Consider the following 26,773-nt stretch of genomic DNA (forward strand, 5'->3'; position numbering starts at 1 on the left):
CCATTGCTTTGTACGATTGCCCCGCGGGTGTAGTGATATTGCATTACGTTATGAACGTGTTTATTGCGCTTACAACGTTCAATAACCCTTTTTGCTTGATCCCCTTTTCGTCCTGCAACTACTGACTGTTTCTTGTTCGATTGTTCATTTTTTGTTTTGTAGGAAAACAGCCAGCAATTTGGTCCTGGGAAGCACAACAACATCACCATCGTCAGCGACCCCCACCACCACCACCACCACCACCACTGGACCAGCGTCCGGTGTACCCACTAATACCAGCATTGTGCCTCCAGCGACCGGTACGACCACGGCAGTGAGCCAGGCCACCGGTAACACGACGGTCAGCTCCGGTGCCGTGTCCAGCCCGCCGACCAGTCCTTCCGGCACACCGACAACGACACCCACTGCCGGACAGATCAGGAGGTAAGTGTTCAAGCGAGCTCTGTCACGCGATTTGTTTAGGCTTTTACGGGTTAACAGACGAGATTTGCGTTTTTTTCCATAAATGCGAATGCTCACTGGCGGCACCCTCATATTACCATTGTATTGTAATGTTGTATATTCGCAAATATTTTCCTTGCTATCATGTTGCGCAAAATTTTCAATTTCGTATCATACCTCTTTGTTATGTTCGCACGCGCGCGTGTGTGTGTCTTCTACGTTTGTTTTGCCAACCATGGTCATCAATCGTGCAGTTCCATACCCACACCAGTCACCACCACCTCCACCACCACCAACAACAACAAGAATATCATGCTCAACAGCAACACAGATAATAGTAGTAGCACGCCATTCGGTGATCGCTACCGGAAGCGGTACGAGGATCAGCCGGAAGTGGTGCGCAAACCGCCGCAAACGAACAACCACAACAACAACAGCACTATCGCCGATCATCATACTACGACTACATCAGTCGCTGGAGATGTGCTCCCCACAACCGGCAGTGGTGGGGGTGGTAACAACGCCACCACTACCGCTGCTACTACCGGCACCGATACCAGCAAGAACCATAGTCTGTTCGAACTCAATCGCAAATACATTGAGCAGGCCCAGAAGACGAAGATCAATAATGAGCGCAATAAATTTCTCTCCTCACTCAACGAGAAGAGACAGCAGCAGCTCCAGGAACAGCAGGGCCAGTCCGGTGGAGGAACGGCCGGCAGGACGGAAGCGACACAGGCGCAAGCGTCGATCGAGGAACCGGCGGAAGTGAAGCTGATAATTGCGACGTCCACAGCAGCAGCACCGACCCCACCAACGGTGGATGCGCACAATGCAACGGCGACCACACCGGTGACCATCAGCCCGTCATCGAACAAACTGTCGCCGGGGAATATTTTCAAAAACTTTTTCAAGTAATTGCCAATGCAAAAACACCGAACCGATGTTCGAATTTCTTCGGTTGTGTATTACGATGTTGTTCTAATTCAGTGTTGTGTGCATTGCATTGTGTGAGTGTGTGAATGAAGTCATAGAGAGCCCAACATTAACTACTCTTTTGAACTGTTGATCGATCGGTCGATGATCGGATTCGATCACCTTTACCGGTTGTGTCGTCCACTGTACATCTGTACTGGAAGAATGATTTCGGATATCGATTTTATAGCACCGTTTTTGATCCGTTTGCATGTGCTGTGCCAAAAATGTTGCGATTAACATACCCTTTCCCTACGTGGAATCGTCCTTTAGCTGTTAGCCGCCGTCCTGGAATAACTCACACTTGCCTTAACCGAACAGAACATACAACTATTCCTCATCTCACATCAGAAAAGAGACCACCACCTCGCGCCTAAGCTTACCCATAAGAATCCTCTTTACCTTACATGATTTTCCTAGATAGTTTTTGACTACGTAATTAACCGGTGTTTCTTTTAAGAGGTGTACTATATGAGACATTCTAACATGTTTCTTTCCCCTTTTTTTTCCTTGTTCTATAAAATAACATTACAGATCATTTGTACCACCGACGCGGGATGAAGAAAGCGAAACACAACGAAAGGCCCATGCCAAACGCGTCCGTGAGACGCGCCGCTCGACTCAAGGTGTCACACTGGACGAGATCAAGAGCGCCGAACAGCTGGTCAAGAAGAAGAATGCTTCCGGAGCCGGCAACGAAGTAAGTGGGGAAGAAAACGTTGCTCCTTTTTGGCGCAATGTTCGAAAGTGATGCGTAGGTTCGACAAATTAGGGATAGCTTTATAGCAGCTTTCCAAGGAGCTGTGTATACAAAGCCAAGAGACTAGGTTGGGAGGGATACGGCTGCCCGTACTGCTGGCATTCAAAGCCGTTTTTATGAGAAACCTTTTTGCGATGCTTGAGATTCATTAAATATAATTTAACTTATCGCACGTACCTTAAGAAGAACCCTTGGGGTAAGTAATATTTTTAAACGATTGGCGATATTTTGATTTTTTTTTATTTATAATTTAATGTGTGGCAGGTGATTTGGAAACGCTTTTGAAGGTTTTTTTTCTTATATTCCGTTCGCTTATGTTTGTTTTTTTATTTTATTGTTAATAATGCTGTTGGTTGCGGTGATTAATTGGTTATGTGAGACATTGATACATCTCGGGTTTTCTTTAATCTATAAATAATTATCACGCTTATCCGCAGCAGACGAAATTACTGAGAATTGAATTTAATTCTTTGCATTTTTGATGCATAGCTTTACAGCAGGGGTGTGTAAAGAATTGAACTGAATATTCCTATATCCTCGAGAACCATTGTTATACTCCCGAATGTTTGATTACAACCGCTTGGACACAGTGAGGATGTTCAACATTGGCATACATGCTTTTGTTAGCTTCTAAAGTCACGCCATTAACATCCTTCACAATCACCTCAACCTGCACGTTCATTATGCTTCGTTGTTAGGATGAACCCGTATTAAGCGTAGGCCACTTAAAATTAGGACGCATATTCGAAGTACGCACGGGCTGAAATCAAGAATGTACATAAAACAAAACATTCCTATATCAACTCTGACATTAACAGAACGACACAATGGCATCCGCAACGTCAGCAAGTACAACGACGACCACGTCCTCATCACCATCCTCATTATCATCCTCTGCATCACCCTCATTCACCACCAACAACGCCACAACGATATCTGGCACCGCGGCCATCAACGACCGTGTGCCATCGGTTGGAGATAGCACCGATCAGCAGCAGAGCGGCGGTGGCGGCAATCATGTTTCGGAAGGATCCGGCAAGGATTCGGGCAGTGAAGTGGCTGTGTCGGCCAGTTTCACGATAGCCGCGCCCAGTTCGGCCCTCGACGACGGTGGCGATGGTGGTGGAGGTGGAGGTCACAGAAGGCATCGTCGGAGTGTCGGAGCAGGTGGGGGCAATGACGAGGAAGAGGATGACATTAAGGTGTCGTATACGATAAGTGCTCCCGTGCGGCCGAGCTCTCCCGGTCGGCGGGCAACCGTGAACAACTCCAAAGAAAGCACCACCGATCCACCGGCGGCGGCTGGAAGCGATATTTTGGGCGGTACTGATGCCGATGTTCCTGTCGTGTCGGCAACGTTCCACGTGCCAGCGGTCTCCGAGGCGGGAGTTGTTGCGACCACTGCCACCATCCGAACGTCCGGAACGGCAGCGGGTGGTGTCGTGAGTAGTAGCGATAGTAATACCACCACCATCACCAACACCACCAGTGCATCCTCTAATACCAACCACAACACAGCCGCAACCTACACTAAACGTTCACTGTTCGATATCGATAACGCCAACTCACTAACATTGGCCGAAAAGTTGCGCCATGAGGCAAACAAGTATGCCATCGCGGCGGTAGCGGATGGCGATCTCGACAGCCATTCGGCCGTCCCCAGGGTGCCAAATAGCAATAGCACCACTACTAATAGCGGTGGCGAGAGTAACAGCAACAGTACAAACGCACCTGCGGACAATAGTGCTGTGAGTGCTGCTGCTGCTGCTGCTGTTCCGCCGTCTCCGACGCTCCGGAAGGCGGCGGATTCGGGGGCGGCGTCGACGACGACGGGTGTCACTGCCGAACGAAGGCCCTCGTGGCGGTTGAAAGTGGACGGTGGCAGCAAGGTAAGGCATTGTGTACTAGCAGCATGTTTGTGTGTGTGTGTGTGCGTGTTTAACCTTTAACCAGCCAGTCTGGTGCTTTGTTCTACACTGTCGCATGTCTTCTCGGTTCGGGTTCCTGCTGGGAATGTAATTTCTTTGTGTGTTTATGATGATAGCGTTTAGTATGGGTTTTAGCGTTTAATGAGTGTTTTTTTTTCGTTTGTTCCACTTAAGAATTGGACGCATGCATATAAACAGGATTATATGTTACTATCGGGTTGATTGCGTCTTTCCGAATTCTATTGTGTAGAAGATATCGTTGTTTTAATTATCTATTTCAAATACGACACATGTGTTTTTCCATTACACATGAAAGTAATGTTTCTGTCGCGATTGTAACTGGTTATCAAAAGCAAACTTTAGTAATTAATGTTTCAGTGTAATTACATTGATTGTGACACAACATGTTATATACTTTACACGTTATATCAGACACACTACAGCTACTTGCCAGACATTAGAGTACTTCCTATTAGAGGCATTGAGTGAACGATACATCGTGAAATTATCAAAACTCATGACCTCTCCATACCTTTGATTGCAGTTCAAATTGGAAGATGCGTCCACACCGAATGCCGCCACACAGTCATCGTCGGTAGCGAGCGGTTCCGTGTATGAATCCGTCCCAGCTACTCAGGCAACAGAGCACGGTTTGACCACTACTAAGCTCACCTCCTCGTCGGCCCTGGCCCAACGAAGGGCGCAGCAACAAAATGGTGACAGTACCACCACCACCACGACGACCGGTTCCAGCGTTGCCGGTTCCGCCATCGGCTCACGCCCCCTATCGGCGTCGGGTCTTGCCGCCGGTGAACAGTACAACCGCGTGCCTGGAAGTAATGCCAGTTCGGCCGGTGAACCGACCACGGCAGCCAACAGTGGCACCGACACTAGTCCGCTACACCATCTCCGCCGACCACCAAAGTCGACGACGGCCGGTGAAGAGAACAAGGAGAATGACAAAGAGAACGATAGCCGCACCAGCTCGACGACGGCCCAAGCCACGCAGGCGGTCATCCAGCGGCGCCGGCGACAGAAGCGTCGTTCGACCGGTGTTGTTTCCGTTGGCATAGAGGTAAGAGGTATGGTTATTAGACAAAACAGACAACGAACTAATCCATCACTTTCTTCGTCTCTTGCAGGATCTTGATCCCGATAGACAAGATTCTCCCGTCGACGGTGAGGATAAAGAGGTAAGTAGATATTTTATTCACACTTTCACAAATAATTTGAGCAAACTCTTTGGGAAATAGTATTTCTTTTTCACAGATAAAAAGATAAATGCTATAAAATTAGAACATAGAATAAGGAAAAAAACTGTCAATTTAATGAGATAATTGGCTTGCTCTACCACTTGCTGAAATTTCAGACCGTTTCTCACGTAAAGTGTGAACGAAGACAGACGGACGCCAATATTTTTCATAACACATGTACAGCGCTTGTCGGTCCGTCTATCGTGCTTCTGCGACATACAGAGTTTCCCATTTTGAACGACGTCATTCTGTCTTTCGGTGTCCCACGTTAAAACCACCATGCGTCTCCATCGACCATGGTGCGAAACGAGTGTGAGAGAGAGAGAGATCAGACAAAACTGATCACACCGGCTTTTAGATTGAGATGATTGCACCTTTTTAATGAATTCCCGGGTATGATGCGAACAACCTAAACCCGTAAAACTGCAAAGGCTTGCAAAGGAAAACTGGCCGCGCACAGGAGGACGCCTCTGACGATGATATATTTGCTATATAAATAGAGTTAGACTTGGTTTCCTTGGTGCGGTTTGTTGGCTCGGAAGGAGCGCTGCCGCCAGACAAGCGCTTTGTCCTTTCGAATGTGACAGTTTTAATTTGCCACCTGCCTTCAAGGATTTATGATGCGGGGAGTGGGCTAGCCTCAGTTGCGAACAAATGTGCGCTTGTCTAATTACCTGTTTATTTCGAATGAATGTTTTGTGCACCTCAGGCTAGTGTTGTATGCCCGTGTGAGCGTGTTGAAATTGAACAGTGATCAGTTTTTGAGTACAGCAGGCATAGCTTATTGCACTCGATCATCCGCCCAATGCCCATCATTATCCGATCCAGATGAGCGTTAATGTGTCGCGTTAGGGAGGACGGTTGTTGAGTTTCTTGACCTATGCGTGGACATATGATGAGACATTTGCAGCCTGTGTTGCTCTGCTTGTCGTAATTACACCAAACAGTGGATAGCGAAGGAGAGTGGTAGAGAGTGCAGCAGGAGGAGACACCATTTTAGAATAGTGCAATGAACTGCGTTCGCTCAATTTTAGCAGACAGCAGCGGCGAACACTTTCGCTTGTTGCTTTGGAGCAGTTCTAAATTTGTCTCCGCATGTAGCGCGGACATTTTGTCCCATTCTAGCATCTGGTGGATGGTGTTGATCCAAACAAAGAGCAGCAAGTTTAGAAGTTGTCAGCAGTAGTGACAGCTTAGAGTGACTCCCTCCCCGTTCGTTGCAGATGAGGACTACTGTTTAGTCATCAGTAATGGAGACACGGCCGTAAGCTGATGAGACAGTTAGCCGTGAGACTTTAAATAGCGTTCTATTTTAAGTAGTATCGATTCTTATTTTTAGTCTCAATTGTCAATCGATCGCGCACTTCCCAGCCCAAAACTGATCGTGTCTGCCATTGAGCAGAAACACTCGATTGTTTTCTGATGAGTCATGCGATGAATCAGAGCCATTCACAAAGGATTTGCTACACTTAGTTTGAGGATTCATCAACATGGGGTTGATTTTTTGACGTTAAAAATCTCGCAACCTCTGACACATTGCTTTAACGGGCATTAGCTATTCAACTGGCCCAAGCAAAAGCGTTGACGGCATTGAACGACTGGGATGCAAAAGATGAATTGAGGATGGTATTGTGTAGGGCTATGAAATATTGGGGACATGCTGTTCCAACACGACTTGGATGACACTGTACGAAGTCGGTGCTTGAAGCGAAAGTGCCAAGCAAGAGAGGAATAAGATTGATGAGTTGAAAAGATTGGCTGGACGAGTTACATGGCAGCGTAGCAAACGGTCGTAATGATTCGAGGAAAACACAAACAATTTTGACCTAGTTTCAAATTTGCAGTTGAATATGATCAAAATGGGGCCAACAATTTTATTCAAGTTAAAGTAAAAATAATATTTCTTTGTTTTCGAGGTTGTAGGAAGAAGAAGGAAGAAGTTTTAAAGAAAAATTAAATTTTCATAAATTTGAACTTCTTCATCTCTTTCCATTGCCATCGTATATCCTAATAAAAAATACTAACATATTAAAAAAAATCCAAAAACCATAAAAAAGACGAAAAAAGGTTACAATGTTCGGTGATGCACAAAAAAAAAAATTAACCAAAACACATTCCTCTCCAACTCACCTGACCTTGCTGAAGTGATCGATCGTACGATCGAATAATAGGGTCATGTGATACACTTAACGATGGAATCAACCTTGTCCGTACGGGAAACTCGATCCCATGCGCAACGATGGAGGCGCATGGTGGCTCACGTACTTTACATCGGTTTTACTCTCTCTACCTTTCGCTCACCTTCAGCGCCACTTCCCAAACTAAGTTTATTGGTGTGAAAAATTGCTGCGAGAAAAGGTTAGTTCACGATCGCTTACCTCTCGCTCATGGTTTGTGCGTAGTGCTTTTCCCAAAACAAGTAGTTAAATTGTATGGATTTTCCACGCAGCAATGTTGTTGCATTCCTGACTCTGCTTCTCAACCGATTAATTTCCCCTACCTGCAACGCTAAATATAGTGTGCGAAGGAAAAATGTGTGAAAATCGCACCGGGAAAGACGTCGAAGAAACGAGGTTTGGAGGGAGGAGAGGGATCAGAGCAAAATCGACCATGTAAGTCGATCGGCTTTGGATACCGGCGCCCGTGTACTCATGTGTGTTTTGCTGCAGCGAGGGTGTACGTTACATGAGATTAAACAGACCACTTGTTGTTGGTTCGTGACGGGAGCGCGCGCTCGGTTTCGCTTCGTTACGATTGCTTAACGGGCGGAAGTATCGCGGAACTAAAAAACCGTGAAGTGATTCGTGATTGGGTCGTTTCAAACTCGGTTTTTTCTTTTACGCAAAAGTGGTTATATGTTTGGCACTTATCCACGAGTTTTCTAAAAACCTGTGGAATCCACTTAAAAATAAAGCTCTTCAGAATGGTGCTTTATAAGCTGCAATTGAGATAAACCAGGCACAATTAAATGAGCATTTTTTCTTTGTCATTCATCTCTAAAGGGATGATACTTTTTTTATGTCTTAATTCCTACGAATGCGTTCTTGGTGCTCTTAACGCTCCAACTGTTTACTCATCCGATCGTAAATATCTCACCCATTCGGACCCGACCCAACCAATGATTGATGCGACTGCTTTCAATCAACAGTGTGCCATTTTCATTTTTTTTTGCCTCCCTCTCGCTCCCAAACCAGGAAAACACGAAAAGCACAGCTGCAATTGCTAAATTTCCCATCACAACAGACGAAACGACGCATTGCTGTACCCGATCTTTTCGTTTTCATCCGCATAGCCCCGTGACTGCTGCATAGCCAGCATGGTCGCATGGGTTCCTAGTGCATCATTTCTAAATTTAATCCTAGAACGACACACACACACCCATCTTTTTCCTCTTTCCGAGTTCCCATCTTGGAGTGAAGGAAGGTGGCCGTCTAGTATAAATACACACACACACACATGGAGGTGTGATGCAGAATGAAGCCAGATTCTTGCAACTCTCCCCCCGTCGATGCTTCTCTTCCCTTAGCACACGTCATCGGAGCTACTGACCTGTGTGAAGCGTTTTATCGTTTAGTTGGAAAATATCCGAGTAAAATTATGGCCTAAATTTGTGTGTGTGTTGTTTTGCTCTAGAATACCTTTGTAAAAACCGATTCTCTGCCGGATGATGTTTATTTGTGCAACCGGTTCACCGGTTTACTGTGCCTGTGTTCTATGTATTCGGTAGGGATTATTTGCTTCACGCGTTTAAACACGAAATTTAACGCACATTGCCACATGCACACATCGATGGCAATGTCCTTGGGACAGTTGACGTAATGATGAAGAGGTCGTAGGATTTGTGTCGAACATCACACACACAAACACATCACTCAGCTCCAATGCGTCTCGCCCAACGTCCATCATATATCTTCTGTCGAAAATCGGCCCCATTTTGACGGGTTCTGTGTGAGAAAAGAAATGGACACGCCGCTGTCGATAATCCTGTCGTTTGAATGTTTGCTTTGCGCGTCACCCGCCGGGGAAAAGCGCGAGCTCTGACACAAAAACTCTAACCTCCACACGTTCAAAGTGCAGCATTATTTAGACAGACGCGCGTTTCCCTCTCATCGTCTAACCTTGACTTCCTTTTTTGCCGGTGGGGGGGCCATACGCTTAATGTTTTCTAAACTATGACACTTCGGAGGTAACAGGACGCGGTCGATTCCACGTCAGAAACTGACCGTTGACGAACTCCGCACTAACGCAGCTTGGTAAACCCTCGGTTGGTTGGTTTACGAATTTAAAAGCAATTAATGGAAGTAGTGCTGACGAGGAGGATTTTTGGACGAGGCGGACGCTCGCATCCTCTCCCCCGCCGGATCAGCTGGGACGATTGATGGACGCGTGAAGATGTACCAAGGACACGGACACGACGCAAACGTGGCCCTTTTTTACGGTCGAGGTCAGCACAGGTGGTGGAATTATGAAAAAAGTAAGTTCACCCATCCGTCCATTGCTAATTGCTGGTGATGTTGTCTGCCTGAGACTAATCTCCAATTTTGTCAGATGTCATTAAAAAGCACACCTAACGATCTATGGATGACGGACTGGATTAAGATTTAATGTGGCCAGAAAACTTAAAATCATTTGAAGATATTTATCTCCATGTGGTTTCGCAATAAAAACAAGAACTGGGTAGTAGTAACTCTTCCGATCGTTGCAAGAGTCAACATCATCCAGTGAGTGATCGAAGAGCTATAATCCTTGTGCTGAGCGCGCCTATCCAGATCCCGTCTACTAAACGCTACAGAGTAAGTACACTCACGCGCGATCATCAGCTTCAGTCGCTCTTTCTTTCTGAGAGTGAGTGATCTTGTGCCTACTCTCAGCAGCGTTACGAAGCGTTAGTGGTAACTCTCACTCTTTTTACTGGTGTTTCCCGACCCGTGTTACTTACTGCTCTCCTCGGTTGGATCGAGAAACCAGTAGTCGCCGGTCGCTTCTTGCATTCGCAGCAACTGACGCGCTGCAGCTTAAACCAATCGCTTCATGTTCTTATCGACAGTGCTAATCGCAACCATAATATACGCGCGTTAACATCTGTTTTTACCGTGTGCCTCCGTACCTTGATCGAGTGAGTGAGAATGTCGAGGAGGAGATGCTACCACCGTGCACATCACCTTTGTCTGTAGATCGTTGGGAAAAAATACAAACGATCGTCCAGTGTGTTTTTGTTGTTTGAAGCAATTAAACAAAAAATAGTCAAGTTTCAAGACCCTTCCCATAAAGTCCCGGGACACGAGTTCGTCGCAGTGCTGGGGGAAGCAAAAAACAAACCTGCAACAGCGTGCGAAACGGTTGTGGGTCAACGGCAATGTGAGACTTTTTTATGATTTGTGACCATATATGGTGAACACACAGCCGCCCGGGTGATACGAACGACGCGTGCGAATTGTGAGGCTGCATCGGATGGGACGGAAGGCACCATTACGCGACCGATAGCTCGTTTATACATTCCATATATCTAGCCCGAAAAAGGCAAGACACCATCACCTCCTGTGGCCTCTGGTGGCCGGCCCCTGCTGGAGTAGCAGCAAGTCGGGCAGCTGATTGGCGTTCTAGCGTGATGCGAATTAGTGTTGTAACAACGAGCGTTTGTCGTATAGACGTGTGTTGTACTAATTTAAAATCTTTCTTCGCTCGATTTTTTTTTAAATCTATCTCCACTGTAAATCTGATCGAGAAGGAAATTGCTTCACCTTTCGCACAGTACCCAGGCCCCAAGTTTCCAATAAAGAGTGAAGGTTAGCAGATGTGTGTTTTCGGGTAGGATAAATATTTACATTACACCGTCCACGATCGAAGGTGGATCAAAGAGTCGAATGTTGATTAATTAAACGTTCCTCGGTGTGTGCGTGAGAATTTTTTTGCTCACTCTCACGATTATAAAACCCCATAAGTGTGATACGCAAAAAGATGCGTAGTAGAGTTTCGCAAATTGAGGGGGGAATCATTTGCCAAATTGTGGCAACCCCTTTTTAGTCCGACACCGACCAGTTGATTTATGTTTGCCGGTTTTTCGAATCTTCCCTCCAAAAAAAAAAAAAAAAAATGGAAGTGGAAAATTTGAATTCGGAGTAGTGTTTATGTGTGTTTGTGTGGTGTCCCTGTTTACAAACAAGTGGATTTGAACGGCTTATGTGAGGCAAAGCAAGGCAAAACTTGCACATTTACAAATGGAGAATCTCTTCATTGGTTTAGTGCCACTATGCTTATTTAAAAATGGCTGTTTTGGCAACCCACACGTCTATGGTCAATTTGTCAACGGGAAAGTGATTCCATTCGCTTTCCCACTATCTCGCGGTCGCTCTCGTGAACTTTACGGTTTTCCATCCATCTTTTACTGTCAGTCATTTGTTTTTGAGTCCCAGTGGACCCCACCCGTGCCTGATAAATGGAACGTTAATGTGTGTTCTCCGCATCATCTGTTTGTTTGTTCCAAAGTTCACGTTAATTTGGATAAAGGAAAATTGGAATTTAATATGATGGATTTCAAGAACTTCACGTTCAATTTTCGGTGTGACTCTCGTGGTGTGAATGAAGTCATGTGTTGAAACCGCTAAACGTTTGTTTGTTTTCCAATGCATTTCTAGCCTAGTAGCACCACGGCAAAACTGAACACACACGGGGTGAGGATGATTCCATGACTAATTTTAGCATTATTGGACAAGGCACACAACCTTCCCCATGTCATCTCGGCGTCATATACGTTTGCAGATCATTTTTCATGACGACATCCTGTCGACATTGGCGATGGAATAGAATCGAATTACCGAAAATGTTGCCGCTAATGTTGCTTGCTTCGTCGTGCAGTGGCGGACTAGCAACGCTTAACTTAGCTCCAGCTTCGTGCTGAGAATCGATGCAGATCGATGGTGATCTCAGATTGTTGAATGATGTCACTAGACAGGTTGGAAGCTTTATGCAATTCCTAACAACTCCACCAAATCTGGCCCGTATGGAACTGCATTTTAGGGAGAACATTCCTTAAGATTTCCGCTTCCGCATGCTCACACGGCTCAGGAACTTCTTTTTGTCGGTTGGTCGTTACGATCAAAACATTCCGCTCAATACAACATTGCACATACATTGGTTTGGCCTCTCCGTCGTCCGTTCACCGAATGTCGTAAAATGTCAATTTCACTTTTACGCGATCGTGGAAGGTGATATTATGGAAGGAGACGCCGGTGGTAGAAGAGGACCATCGTCACATGTGCGTGTGGTTGTGGACGTGTCGGGAAACGGGAAGTCATTGGAAGAGTCGTTTGAGAGATCGATGATCGGGTTGTGTGGCGGACCGTCGTCGTGCCGCTCTAAATATAGCACCGAATCTGGTGTCCGGTGAAGTAAGGTGAACGCCACACGGAACGTTGGGGAACGTTGAACAACAGAGAGTGTGAAAGAATAACCATCACCACCCACTGCCGCCGCTCTGGGGGCAGAAGGTGTGTGTATTTGTTGGAGAAAAGCGCTCTCGCTGCTCCGTGTTAGAAGAATGACCTCCGTCAGGCAAAACGAGGGGAAAAAAGTAAACATAAGGAGTGACTCTTCTTCCGACCGCTATATTTAAAAAACCCGGATCCTCCCGTGGGTTGTACTGTCGGTCAGTGATCAGTCCGGGAAATGGCGAAAATGCCCCGAGTACACGAGAAGTGTGATGTGGTCGCTTTGGTGAGAGCTTCACGGTGAATATTTTTGCTGCGTCGTTCCATCGGGGTCGCTGAGAGACTGTCAACTTGAGGAGGCTTGTAGAAGAATCGCTTACGTTTGACGCTTCAAACAACAAAAACTCACGAACGGCTTGTATTTCTCCCACGTAACAGGCGTGACACAAGTGCACGATCTATAATAGCTCAGTTGAGATCTTAATGTGTTTACTTTCTTTTAAATTTGATCCTCAATTCATGTCCGGGGTGAAGTTATCAGCCAGTGTCTTAATACTTAACGAGTGACCCGGAAGAAGAGTCGCTTCAAAATGTCCTTCCGTTCACGATCGCGTACGGTACAGCCGATCGTAACACGGCGAGCATCATCCTTGACCCGTACGATCGCACCCTCGTCCGTGAACGGTGTCTCTGGAGCGTCCTCGCTGGCGTCAAGTTATGCGGGACGCTCGTACACAGGACCTTCCGGTATAACGGGCAGCTCGTACGGTAGCAGTGGCAGTCCGCTGGCAACCAATAGCTACAGCGCATCTTCATCCCCGTACGGGACAACCGTATCAACCAGCAGTCCGTCCAGCCGGTCCTTACTAAGCAATGGAGGCACGAACGGTACCTACTTCGACTACTCGAACCTATCGCGCCGTGACTCGTACGGTGGCAGTAGCTCCAGCCTCGCATACAAATCACCCTACAAGGACAAGGATCGTTATGGAGCGAACAGCAGCACCGGCTACACAACATCGGCCGGATCGTCCGGAACGTCGTACAAGGATCGTTATGTCAGTCCGTACACAAGCTACGACAATGGCATCACGACGGCGAGCCTCAGCTTGTCGGGACTGAAGCGCCATCATCATCTCTCCAGCAACGGATTGTCGGGATCGAACACGAGCCTAAACAACAGCTACACACCGTCGTACGGGAGCAGTCTTCATGCGGGATCACATCATCACAGTACCGGTGTTGGGCGCAGCCAATCGTTGCGGGACCATGAGCGTCGAAGCCGAAGCCGGACCCGTGCTTCGCAGGCTGCCAGTAGTGCGGCGGCTATGTCCAGCTATCCGTCCAACAGTTCACTGTCGCGATCGTACAGTACCGCTTCGATTCAGAGTGAAGGATATGAAGTAAGAAGCTATTGGGTCGGGTTAAGATTCCGCCAACTGGTTTTTCCCCCAAAAGAGTTTGCTCAGTTATAATTCCTTAAATTAATATTTTTCTACGCTATATACTCATTACTGACTAATTTTGTTGGACTTATTGTTCATCACTAGACTGGCTCGGAACGTGGACGATCGCGCGTTGGTTCGACGGCATCCGAGCTGGACACGGCAAACCAGCCGCAGGACTCCACACGGGAAAACGGTGGCGACTGTATCGACTACAAAGCTCTCTATGAACAGGAAAAGTAAGTGTTTGGAGCGGAAACAGGATGGTTTCGCACGTTTGTTTTCTAACCTCATTTTCTTACACCTTTCAGAGCCGATAATGATAAGCTTAAGATGTCTCTACGAAAGAAAGATGAAGAGGTGGTAACGCTTAAGGCAGCCCTGGATCGATTTACTACAGCGGTAAGCCAGCCTATCTTTTTACCCTCGTCTTCGCTTTACTAACTTGTTAAATCCTCCATTTTGTAGACCACCAAAAACAACTCACTGTCCGAGCTGGAGAAGCGCGAACGGCGCGCCATGGAGCGGAAAATGTCCGAGATGGAAGAAGAGTTGAAGGTAAAGTTGTGGACTGTTGTTTCCTCGCTGTAATCTCTGGTTTTTCATAACTCCTCGAAGCTCTCTTTCTGTTTTTCCCCCCGTTACGAGACGAACGGTTCACCTTTGTTTTCTGTTTCTTCGTTTGGTTTTGATGTGATTTGCCTAGAAAAAACAGTCCCCGCTCAAGGAACTTATGGCTGGAGCAGGCAAATTCTTCTTTCGTTTTCGTGTTCGATTTTCTATTCCCTTTTTTGTTCTTTGTGTTACGTTTTTTGCACATGATTTGTTCAATGTTCATGTTTTCAATTGTTACTTCTACTTTCTTGTGTTTAGTTTTGTCTCTCTACAATACCGTGTTCGTCTCAAACACATTCTGTTTCGTTTTTCATTCCGTCTTTCGTTTTTTTTATTAATTTTTTTGTAATTAACAACCCGTTTATCATTTTCTTATCGTTTCTTTTGCGCTTTTGCAAAAGCAAAACACACTAACACAGCAAAACATAAATTTATAAACTTAGTTCCGAAACACATTTCAATACATGAAATAGTTATATAAAGCAGCTACTTACTACACACTACTACTCACCTAAACATAACAACAGCAACTACAATGAAAACAACAACAACTATTCAACTTTTTTTTGTTATTTTCGTTCAGCTAACACATACTCACATGAGCCACTAACACCAATCTTCGTGATAAGGTTCAACTCGTTCTTGTGTACGATTCAGTCGAACTGCAATGGTCGCTCGATGAGCTTAACACTGTGCCGATCCTAAGAAATCGCTGCTCTGGTCATCCTTTTCCGTTTGCTAAACATTAATTTGTGCCCCAAAAAAAAAGCGGCAGATGCGCTGGAAAGATCATGATCCGTTGTTCTGATGTTAAACTGTTTTTTGTAACCAAATTCTTTCCTCTTGCTGTGAACATGTTTGTGTTATTCGGTATTAAAAAAAAAGATTGAAAAGCATATAAAGGCAACTTTCCAGTCAATCTCCTAGTAAGGCAATGTCGTGCCGCAGTGCGCTTTCTAAATCGTTAACACATTTAAACACTTCCTCTAACCGAACAACCGAACACACTCATACGCACAACGCTCCACACACTTTATTCGGGTTTTGTCTTGTTTTTCCTGTTGCCATATCATTTAACTCGTTTCTGTACATTACCTACCCCGTTCATCTCTTTGTGGCGCCTTTTTTCCATTACTATCTCGTACTAGTTGTCGAGTGTTTGTGGTGTTCTGTTCTGTTCATCGTTTTCGAGTTTTCGTTTTTGTTATAGTGTACCTTTCATGAAACCGTGAAGTAAATCTCATTCTTATGGGTCCAGTGGTCCCGGCATTTCAGCATTATACCGTAAAAAAAAAACAAATCGTCGAAAGACTTAACAGTACACGTCGTTCATTAATTAATTAACGTTATCGAAATGCTACAGGTTGTTTCATGATCTGTTTTTTCTCTTTCTCTCTCTTTTTTCTCTCTCTCTCTCTATACGATGAACCTATATTTTCGTGGTGTAATTTCGTGTATTCGCGAACCATTTACTACTCACTACCGCTACCGATGTGTGGGATTTACTGTGTGTTACCTTCTGTGTTCTCCTTCCGCTGTTGGGGATGTAGTTGTTGCAAAAGTATAAAACCGAAAACGAGCGACTGCGGGCCGAAAACCGTGCCCTAACGCGCGTCGTCTCGAAGCTGACCACCTCGGCACAGAACCAAGTACATGCGGCCGCTGCCAACAAGCAATAATGCCGATCGTGCTAGCTGATCGTGCACGTGTTTGACTGTACAGCGGGCTGATACACCTTTTCTTGTGGGCACATTTGGGGAACACTTTTGTGCCAAAAAAATGGGGGGAGAAAGTAGTGTAGATAACCATATACTGCTTGCTAGCCTGCAAGGGGATAGCTAGCGAATTGGCAAATCATCGATCGAATGTTTACATCGAAACCCTTTCACACAGCTCACACATACACCGACAAACAGGAAAAAGTAATAATCAAAACAACACACTAGATTGCGGTAGAAGTAAACCCCGGTCTAGAGAAACCACATCATCACAGCCTATTTAGATCACGATTCACTATAACGAATGAATTCGTATCCTATAATGAATTCATATATACACACAGCAACAACAACCATACTGCTGTCTATCGGCGTGATATACGATGGCACATATATAGGCAAACTTTGTTACCGATTATAAAATCATCAAACCATCACACACACAGTTACTCAAATTTTACACTAAACCAAAAAAAAGTGGTAGATTTATGCGTTCGAATTAGGCATATATTTAAAAAAATATTGTATTTATGTCACTGTTATCGAAAATGAAACATTTTCGAGTCCGTTTACAGCTTTCGTTTTTTGCGTATTTAATGATAATTAAAGCAAATGATAGCAATAATACATGAGGAAAACAAAAATTGTGGGTGCAATGAAAATATGGTGGGATTTTTTTTTCTTTGCTTGGTTGTCCTCAATTCTCTTTGACCGAGTTCGGCCCGGTTCTGACTACCATTTTGTCGTGTGTCGTGCAATCCTTCGCTTCGATCTTTACTGCTTCAACCATTATGTCGACTGTTCACCACTACCACCACCACCACCACCACCAAAACAGCAGGAACCCATCATCACTACCGACACCACCACCACCACCACCAATCACCAACAACCTATCCTTCACCGGGTCCACCGACTGGGATTGGGATCTCTGTGCTCCACGACCGACCGGTTACTCTTTCAACCTAGAATATCACACAGCAAAAAGAGAAGGGAGAGCGTATGTGTGGGAGGATGTATGTGTGTGTAGGGGGGGATGATCATAATTTTCCTCCATTTGTTCGTCGCAACTTTCCCGTCAACTGAACAACACCTTTCCAGGGTATGATTGTATTGACCATCCTCTTAGCCGCTGCCCCACGGGCATCCTTCTTCTTCTTCCTTGTGCTGTGTGCGCGCGTGTGTGTTTTTGTTAACTTTTGTGCTGTTCGTGTGTTATATTTGTTTGCCTTTCTACCACTCCCTGTTCGCATTACTGCACCCTTCGTTTTCCATTTATTGCACTCGTTGAGTCGATCGACCGAAACTTTTACAAAACATTAAAACAACTCACACAACTTGTTTTTGTTTTACACACTGATCCTTCTCATGCGTGTGTGTTTTGTTCGTTTTGTTTGTGTTTTTGCCTGTGTACCACATTAGGTTGGTGTTTTTGCTCCTATTTCTCCACACATAACACATCGATTTCCGTTGTTTCCTGTTCCGACCACCGCTAACGAGAGAGCTGCCGGCTGTACAATTTGCGTTACTCTACTTGTTATTGTTGTTTGTTACGTGTTTCGGAATACTACTAGCACAGTTCTTGTTGTCTCGTTTCGATTTTACTTACACTATCTATCATTCATCCTGTCATCCTTGCAGGGTTTCTCAAACAAGGTCAACATTGTAACACTATAAGTCAACCTCGTTAAGTTAGAAGGCTTTTAGAAGGGAAAAGCAAAGTTAGCAGGGGTTTAGAGTTAGTAGGGAAAACAAACATTCAACACTGTAAAATCCCAACCCGACAAGTGCGTTGGTATAGTATCGTAGTTCAATGTTATACTGTTAAATATTTAAAATTAGATTTAGCCGTTAACTGGATCATTTCATATGATTTTCTTTTTAGAATTAAAATTAACTTTTAAACATAAGTCTGTTAAATTTGTATTGCTGATGTTGAGCTAGTTTAATGCTTTTTTTTATTTCATAAAGCATTCTTCATCTTTGACACTAGAAAAATCTTGGGATTCCATCTCTGGTTTCCTTAGACTTGATGTTTCCCCATAGTTGAATAGTTAGTTCTGCGTACGGGGAGCCGGTCCGGATGAGATTTTATCCCCGGTCCTGTCGTTGGAAGACCGTCGCCGTTATCGCACCGGGCTACCCTAGTTGATTAAAATTATTTGAAATGATACGGGAATTATACTCAGAAACCTAGTATAAATAGCATATAAAAATGTGTCAAAAAACAAAGGCATTTTCCATTGTCGAGTTGGTATTTTACGGGGTTGAAAGCCTGTTTTCCGATGTTGAAAAGGGTTAATGAGGTTGAAGTGCATATATGATAACGGTATACTGTTGACATATAGGGTTACACTATTAAACTGACCTGAGAAACCCTGCAATTATGCGACTTCTCGTTGTACATTTGCCCGCTACTGCCATTAGGTTCATTTTCATCTCTGACTGACTTACTGAATGTCTGTTTGGTTTTAACCATCGAATGGAATGTGTAGTTAATACGTTTCTTCTCATTCTATCTCTTTCTAATGCACATTTTATACTTAAAACGTCCATCTCACTTTAATATTTCACACTTTTCGATGTTTTTTTCTGTCCACCGTTTTGTATCTTCTGCCCTTCCTGTAATAGATGCTGTTGTTTTCGTTTGTACTGTTGCTGTTCTAACTTACTGCTCTCATTACTATTGGAGTTTATTTTATGTATAAAAGTATGATGTGTCGGTTGCTTAAATTGAAAAATAAAACTTCGTTTTGGATGTCTCATTGTCAACATTGACACCCCTCTCACAGACATATACACTACACAACACAGATATATACACTATTGTGCCTATAGCAACACTCTGCTTCGGCTTGTTAGTAGTAAAAGTGTTTGCCAATGTTTCGTCTATTCGTCTAAAGTCTTATCTTCTTTGTGTGTTGTGTTTTATAAATATTTCACCCAACTTTTGCTAACACCAATCTGTTTCTCTACCCGGCTGCTCTAAACACTGGTTCTCTTTGCTTTAGATGATTGCCGTTTGATAACGAGTGAAGCAATAATAAAAATGTGTATGTGTGTGTGTTTAATTGTGGCCCCTTAAAATCACCCTCCAGTTATAAGGTTGAAGTTATATTGCATTTTACTAATCGAAATATTTTTCTTTATTCTTCCATGATTGCCTGCCGGATCGAACCAGCTATTGGAAGCACTCAGAACGGAAAACCAACGACTTAAGGATGAAAACGGTGCCCTTATTCGTGTGATCAGCAAGCTGAGTAGATAAGGGGGGTGGACACTTTCCCCCCTTCTCCCCCCTCCTCCGGTAGCAGCCACCGATCCCCTGTCCATCAACATCAACAGCAGGCAGAAACATACTACCACTACTACTGCTGCAAGTCAACGTATTCTCGATGCGAAGGAAAGGAAGAAAATACCGAAAGGGTCCCATTTTCCCGTTTTTTTTTTGCATCACGCGCACGAGTCGTTCCCTCGGCTATTTCTATTCTGTCCACCGATCTACTACTAAAAACATACACGAGAGAGCGAGCGGAATGTGCCCACTCCGAAACATCCGATCAGGATCGGCCAGGAAGAAAGGTGTGCGCTTGATCGCGCTTGGTCGGATGCGAATTGCTGATCTCTTGCTCTTCTTCTTCCTTGGGGAATTCACACACACACACACACACACACTCACACACACACACCTTTTTATGTTAGGGAGGGGATTTTGCGAGCATAATTGCAAGGCTGTTGACTAGTGCTTAGCGAACAAGGGGCGATGGAAAAAGAAAATGGTGGCCGGTTGGCAGTAGTAGTAGTAGTCCTTCCTCGCCTGGAGAAGCTTTCCGGGTGTGTGTGTGTGTGTGAGTCACGTTCTGTGCACGCGCAGTGTAGATAAAAATTAGTTAGGATGAATGGAAGAGGGAAGTTTTTTTGTTTGCGTGGAAAAGGACGACAGCAGCAGGCAGAATGAAGAGATTTCAAGATTAGAAGAGGGAGCCAGTTAGAAAGCCAACAAACTCTGGTGAGGTGAGATGAGATATGCAAGTGGAAGAAACCCAGATGTGTGTTTTGGTGTTGTGGTGTGTTGTAAATGTAAATGCGTCCTTTCCTCCTCAACCGGTGTCAAACGTCCGATCGTTCCCCTCATCACCCCTAAATTCCTCTGCACGGAAATCCCGTTTCGATTGCGGGAATGAGCGCATTTGTTCTAGGGTATTTTAAATGAATTTTGTTATGTTTTTTGTCCTCAGCTTTTACACACTTTTTTAACCATCGGACGTCACGAAATGGAATGTGTTAATTTAAATTAAATTCCTCTGATTGGCAGTGCAAGCAGCTACTCGATCCGGTGCCACAGGCATACAGAAACGTAGGAAGAGAAGGATATTAGGGGCACTTTGTTCTCGCATTTTGTGGTGGGATTATGTTCAGGGCTTACCCTTCGATCGTGTTGCTTTAAGCGTGCACGTGCACACAAACATCTGGGGCGCCGAGGAATTTAGCCCGTGTTTAGTACGAGATCCCCACAGTGGAAAGGAAAGTTGTTATAGTGTAGGGGAAAAGGCAAAGAAAATGAGTAGAAGCAAAAGGAACTACACACACACAGAGGGAACATTGAATGGAGAATCGATGAAGCGAGTATTTTGAACAGGTGGGAAATGGAAGGATAAACAATGAATGAAGCAAAACGAGATCGGAAAACTCTCGAACGATTCGAATCGAACACACAAACCCGAAAGGTATTTGTTTGTTTTTCTCCTCACATTTTTATTTTCTTATGCCTCTTTACATGGTTGTGTGCTCTGCCTTAAGTGCATTTCATCCTTTCGATTCTTATGCTGTTTTCTTCTACTGTTTTTTGTGTTAACTTTTATTTGATCTCGCATTTATGTGTTTTTTTTCCCCTTTATTTTGTTCTCATTTTCTACTATGTTTTGTAATTATTTTGCGCCATTTTTTAAACACACATACACACACACGACTCTTATTAAGGATGAGAGAGAGAGTGAGAGATATTTATAGATAAATCTGTGTCCTTCTCGGTGTGTTCCCATTTTTTCTCCCTCCCCCGTAGAGAGCTTCCCGGAAAAATCGTTAGGAAAAAATCTCCCCCGACGACAATCGATCGTACGAGACACAAAAACACACGCACACGTGGGACAAGCGTGTGCAGCACACATACACCATCCAAACCCCCCACACAAACACACACACACGCGATTTAAATTATGTCTATTCGCATCATTGTCCATTAAAATTATTACTATCTTTATATATGCTCTGTTTCTTTTATAAAACTGTAATTATTATTAATATTATGATTATTAAACTATTATGTAGGATTTTTTTTTTATTTGATAGCGAAACAGAAAACAAACGCTCGGCCGAGAATTAAATAAAGTGGAAACAGACAAAAAGCTACATGGAACGCAACGTTCAAACAGACTGGGCTGGCTGGCTGAGTTGTTGAGATGGAAAGAAAAACGAAAGAAACGCACACACGCTCGATGGATGATCCTTTCCATAATTTAACTGTTTTATTGTCTGTTGAAATGATACAAGAATGCAAACACTATATAAATGTGAGTATGTGTGTGTGTATTTGTGTTTAGTTGGAATAAAAGTCCCTGATCCACGCCTCTCTTGCCTGTTCGGTCTGCTGCCTATTCCTTTCTCTCTCTCTCTCTCTCTCTCTTTCGTACTCTAAAATACATAATCTCGCTTACTACGGACTTCTCGAGACACGGGCTGGGGAGAAGATTGATCCTACACGGGGAGAGAAGGGGATCATCGTTGGAGGTCCGGGTTCTCGGGGTGGGGGCGGTGGTAGCGATCGTGGAAAGGATGGACGCAGATTTCACGGATTATTTAACTAGACAAAAAAAAAAAGAACTAAACGAACTAAACCTCAGATAGGAAGAAAAAAGGATATTTTGATTTGTGTTTAGTACGGTGCGTGCCGTGGTGGACGATCGCCACCGCCTCCACCAGCCCCACGCTGCTTGAATCCACCGCTTCCCCCCTTGCCGCCACCCCTCTGGCCACCCTGACGGCCACCGTTCATGTAGCCACCGCCGCCGCCGCCACCACCACCACCACCGAAACTGCCACCACCGTATCCGAAGCCGCCATCGAAGCCGCCGCCCCCGTAGCCCTGGCCGCCGTAGCCGCCACTGTAGCTGTCGTAGCCGTACCCGCCCGGTCCTCCCCAGCCACCGCCGAAGCCACCCTTCGGGCCGCCCCTTCCGCGCATACCGCCCCGGCCGGGCATTCCGCCGCGCATGTTACCGCCACGTCCACCGCCCATACCACCCATACCGCCGCCCATGCCGCCCATCTGGCCGTCCGGCTTGGGGGTGGCCTTCTTCACGTCCACCTCCTTCCCGGCGATCGTTTGCTTCGGCGTCTTCAGCAGCTCGTTCACCACCTGCACCGACTCGTACGTGATGAAGCAGAAACCCTTCCGCTGGTTCTTCTGCTTGTCGAACGGCAGCTCCACCTCCACGATGGTGCCGAACTGGCCGAAGAACGTCTTGATCTCGTCGTCGCTGATGTCTGACGTGAGCCCGCCGACGAAGATCTTGCCCGGCCGGGCCTTGGCCCGCTTCGGGTCGACCTTCTTGTTGTTGAGCACATGCTCGCCGGCCGCCACCACCTTGTCGATCGAGTCGGACGCTTTGTACACGATGAAGGCAAACCCACGCGAGCGGCCGGTGGTCGGATCCGTCTTCACGTTGATACTTTCGATCTCGCCGTACTGGCCAAAGTGTTCCCGCAGATCCTTCTCGGTCGTTTCCCAGCTCAGCCCACCGACAAACAGCTTCCGCTCGTCGTCACGAGCATTCTGATTGTCACCGCCGCCACCACCACTGCCGCCGCCGCCGCCGCCACCGGCACCGCTACCATTGTTACTGCCGCCGCTACTGCTGCCACCGCCGCCGCCGCCTCCACCACCACCGCCACCCATATTATCCTCGCTGTCCATCTGATTTTGTCCGTTTTCCGGCACATCTTGGCTGCTACCGTTCATTTCCGCGTCCTGTACATCGGCCATATTTGTTTTCGCTTGCGCTTCTGCGGTGGCGGTGTGTTAGTCGCGCGGTGCGTGTACGCTGCTGTACGGGCCTTCTTTGCGTGCGGGCGAACGAAAGAAAACGGACGGGACGCGCACGGATCACTTTGCTACTTCCGGCGTAGGAAAAGGCGCAATTACGTTTGCTAGCGCGGCGTGCGATTTGTTTGCAGTTGTAGTTTTTGCTATTTGTACGCTTCGTTTTTTCTTGTTGGTTGGCTTCGTTCGCACACAACTACCTCACACACGGCTTGGCTTCTTCCTCCAAATTTCGCTCTGGAATTGAACGAAAGCGGGCAAACGTCAAACACGATGGCGGTCAGCAAATTGAACGAAGGCTGTCAAACATGGTGGTCTAGGATTTAACGAAGGCCCGCGCCGTACACGGGGGACTTTTTGGTTGCGAATTTAGGGAATAAAATCGTTTTGTTTAGGTCTATTTAAGTTTTTATGTGCTTTTCTTGTAAAACATTGCCTGTTTTGTACATTGCGGATGCTGTTTGTTATGAGTAGGAGTTTTTCCCACTTCATTTTCCAGCTAGGTCCGTTTGAAAATGATAGGAAAAGAATTTCTTTTAGCATTGACAATTGATTCTGAATGCTTTTTAAAATTTTTTAACAAGTTTCACGTACATTTCACACATTATTATGGAAAAATAATTGAAAATTAAAATTTGCAAACGATTTAAAACATCCCGCGAAGCACGTTCAACTCGCGCCTATAAACACCCGTATGTAAACGAAGTGCACCGTGCCAGTGTGCGTACTGTCGCGTGCGGCGTCTCTCCGGTATGCCACGATCGCACGCACACCAATCAGCCACGGTACGGCCGCGGATACTGTTGCCGCACCAACACACCGAACCGTTTTTTCGCTCAGCCTGCATGCATGCGTTGCCGCAGAAGAGAGTCCGTTGTCTCGTCGAACACACACAGCAGGCCGTGTGAGCCGTTGCGTTTTTCAAAATGGCTAACTTTTGCGGACCCGCCGTCGTTTCGTTGCGCGAAGAAGTGTCGTCGTAGTGGCCGAATAGTAGGTGCTGGAGCAATTATTTTACGCACAGTTTGTGGGGCAAGCGTTCACGCACACGGTGCGTGTGAAGGTTTTTCGCGCTGGTGCCAGTGAATATCCTTTTTGCCTCGACGCACAACGCACGCATTACGTGCTAAGAGAAAACACACGCACGGGAATACGGTTGGGTTGGTGTGCGGTGGTGTGTTTCGGTGTGGCGCTGCATATTTTCTTTGTGTTTTCTGTAATTGATGACCGGATGGGTCAAGCGGGAGAATCTTCCCTCTTCGGCAGTGTGGTTTCGTTCGGCTGTTTGTGAGTGCGTGTGTGACACGATTTGTGAAGAAAAAAAAAGTGTCGTGAATAAAGCGAACGTTCTTCGACTGGAACGAAACGCGTCAAGTGGTGCTAAACGTTGGTAACATCGAACCGAACCGTGAGCATTGTACGTGCGTGCGTGTGAATGTGTGTGTGTGCGTGAGAGAAGAAGAAGAATACGAAGAAGCGATGGAGGGGTGTGAGATGAGCTTCATCATAATCTTTTCTCCCGTAATCGGAACAAAGTAATGATGACCGGAAGTGGAAGGAGGGTGTGTTCGGTGGAGTGGTGTCATGGTGGAAGGGTGTAGTGAAGGAAGTGGAAGGAAGGAGCAGGGAGTGGGAAGGTGTTTCGTGAATGTGCATTTTTTGCTCGGTTTTATTGCCACTTTTATCGCACATCAGCATCGCCAATCGCAACTAGTATGTTGAGAAATCGTGATTTTAATCGCTAAATACATTCAGCAATTAGTTCGTAGTGTGCGCAACGCATTTAAAGTGTATTTTACCACCGTAGTGAAATAAAAGATGGAAGACACGATATTTTTTTTCTCGTCGTGACACGCATCGTGGCGGTTGTGGTTTCGTTTCCCTTATTTTTTCTTCTCTCTGTCGAGTATCAATTGTTAATTGGTTGTAAAATGTCGAAGAGAAAAAGAAGACGAATGCGGGAAGAAAAGGGAGAACACACGGCTCAAAAGGGAAGGAAACAACGCCATGGCTGTACCGCTGTGCCGCTGGCTTCTTCTAGTGGGTCTTTTTTTCTCGCCCAGTACGCACAACACTACCACCACTACACCGTTGCTGTGTCGCTAGCATCGTCGTCATCGTCACCACTACCAACACCATCGCACCGTCATCCGATGCGCGTATACGGACGGACGGACGATGTGGACGAACGTCAAAGGAAGATTCTAACGTCAAAGCCCTACTAACCCGACGGTTTGGTGGCTAAATGATTGGCCCTTTTTACTGAAATTAAAATCTTATTAAGTGTGAATTGAGGGAAAAATTGCCGGAAGCATAACGCGGCGGTGCTAGGCTATTTAGTGAGTGAAGTTGTGCTTTAGCTGTTGGTGGCAGCTTGTCACTTTCGCCATCTTTTTTTGCGATTGTTTGTTTTTGTGCAGTTTGGTGCAGCGGGAAATCGGTGCTTCCTACCGTCGGTGTAGCATAAGCCTGTGCTAATATTCATGTGCGCATCGTGTCTTTGTGTGGAAATCAATGTGCATTGTGCATGGTAATGGAACCGAAGTAGCCATGACTTCATTTGAGTGTGTTGCCTGTTGGTACTGCTGCTTATGGCTTTCTACAATTATATGGAAGATGTATCGCACTAAAGCTGCTCGAGGTGGTCTGACTGGCTTGGCTGGCCTGGCCGGATATCGATTCCCATCTGGACTGTCTCCCCGACTCTCTATCTATCTACGGCTAAAATGAAGTCAAAGAAGCCAGTAATAGCAGACATCAACACATCTTGAGGTTGCAGAACCAAAGAAGAAGAAAGAATATGCTGTTCGGGAACGGATTTTAACCGGAAAACCGGATTCCCTTTAGATGTTGAGATCTTTCTAGGAAAATATAGAAATGATTGCTTCTTCCGCACATCAAAAGAGCGAAACTGGGAAGGAAAACTGGCCGCCGTCCACAGTGTGGTTTGTTTATGTTAGCCTAAAGCAACAGCCAGAGGCAGTAAAGGAAAATTTTGTCGTCTGTCTGTGCCTGCTATGATTAATAACAAAGTGTTTGGATGTGCTCCGCAGACACAGTAGTCCAACTGTGCACGACGTCGTTAGCTGTAACGTAGGACGACAGAAAAATT

The 26,773-nt window shown here is 45.6% G+C and overlaps 3 protein-coding genes across 36 annotated transcripts in view; 2 read left to right on the plus strand and 1 right to left on the minus strand.

Moving 5' to 3' along the window:
* Window positions 1-21,991, plus strand: part of LOC118513089 (protein phosphatase 1 regulatory subunit 12A) — a 63,782-nt gene extending 41,791 nt beyond the window's left edge. For 17 of the 26 annotated variants that reach the window (XM_036058467.1, XM_036058476.1, XM_036058477.1 and 14 more), the window contains 11 exons: window positions 163-423; window positions 696-1,355; window positions 1,951-2,116; window positions 2,995-4,065; window positions 4,649-5,179; window positions 5,247-5,297; window positions 14,335-14,468; window positions 14,541-14,631; window positions 14,698-14,787; window positions 16,395-17,664; window positions 19,744-21,991. In XM_036058467.1, the coding sequence (XP_035914360.1) occupies window positions 163-423; window positions 696-1,355; window positions 1,951-2,116; window positions 2,995-4,065; window positions 4,649-5,179; window positions 5,247-5,297; window positions 14,335-14,468; window positions 14,541-14,631; window positions 14,698-14,787; window positions 16,395-16,523 (3,184 nt within the window). In that variant the 3' untranslated portion in view covers window positions 16,524-17,664; window positions 19,744-21,991. Of the gene's footprint in view, window positions 1-162; window positions 424-695; window positions 1,356-1,950; window positions 2,117-2,994; window positions 4,066-4,648; window positions 5,180-5,246; window positions 5,298-10,328; window positions 10,474-13,318; window positions 14,188-14,334; window positions 14,469-14,540; window positions 14,632-14,697; window positions 14,788-16,394; window positions 17,665-19,743 lie in introns of those variants that run through there. The other 9 variants (XM_036058479.1, XM_036058482.1, XM_036058487.1 and 6 more) reach the window with 6 other exon arrangements.
* Window positions 21,992-22,049: 58 nt separating this feature from the next.
* LOC118513099 (RNA-binding protein squid-like) lies at window positions 22,050-23,914 on the minus strand. The gene has a single exon (XM_036058500.1). The coding sequence runs from the start codon at window positions 23,602-23,604 to the stop codon at window positions 22,495-22,497; it is 1,110 nt and encodes a 369-aa protein (XP_035914393.1). The 5' UTR covers window positions 23,605-23,914; the 3' UTR covers window positions 22,050-22,494.
* Window positions 23,915-24,450: 536 nt separating this feature from the next.
* The window catches only part of LOC118513087 (trithorax group protein osa), a 94,352-nt gene continuing 92,029 nt past the window's right edge, over window positions 24,451-26,773 (plus strand). For 4 of the 9 annotated variants that reach the window (XM_036058463.1, XM_036058460.1, XM_036058459.1 and 1 more), the window contains exon 1: window positions 24,482-24,658. The gene's annotated coding sequence lies outside the window, so the exon portion shown is untranslated. Of the gene's footprint in view, window positions 24,659-24,952; window positions 25,079-26,773 lie in introns of those variants that run through there. The other 5 variants (XM_036058456.1, XM_036058461.1, XM_036058462.1 and 2 more) reach the window with 3 other exon arrangements.

This window comes from Anopheles stephensi, chromosome 3, assembly GCF_013141755.1.
Source record: "Anopheles stephensi strain Indian chromosome 3, UCI_ANSTEP_V1.0, whole genome shotgun sequence".
NCBI classification, from domain to species: Eukaryota; Metazoa; Arthropoda; class Insecta; order Diptera; family Culicidae; genus Anopheles; species Anopheles stephensi.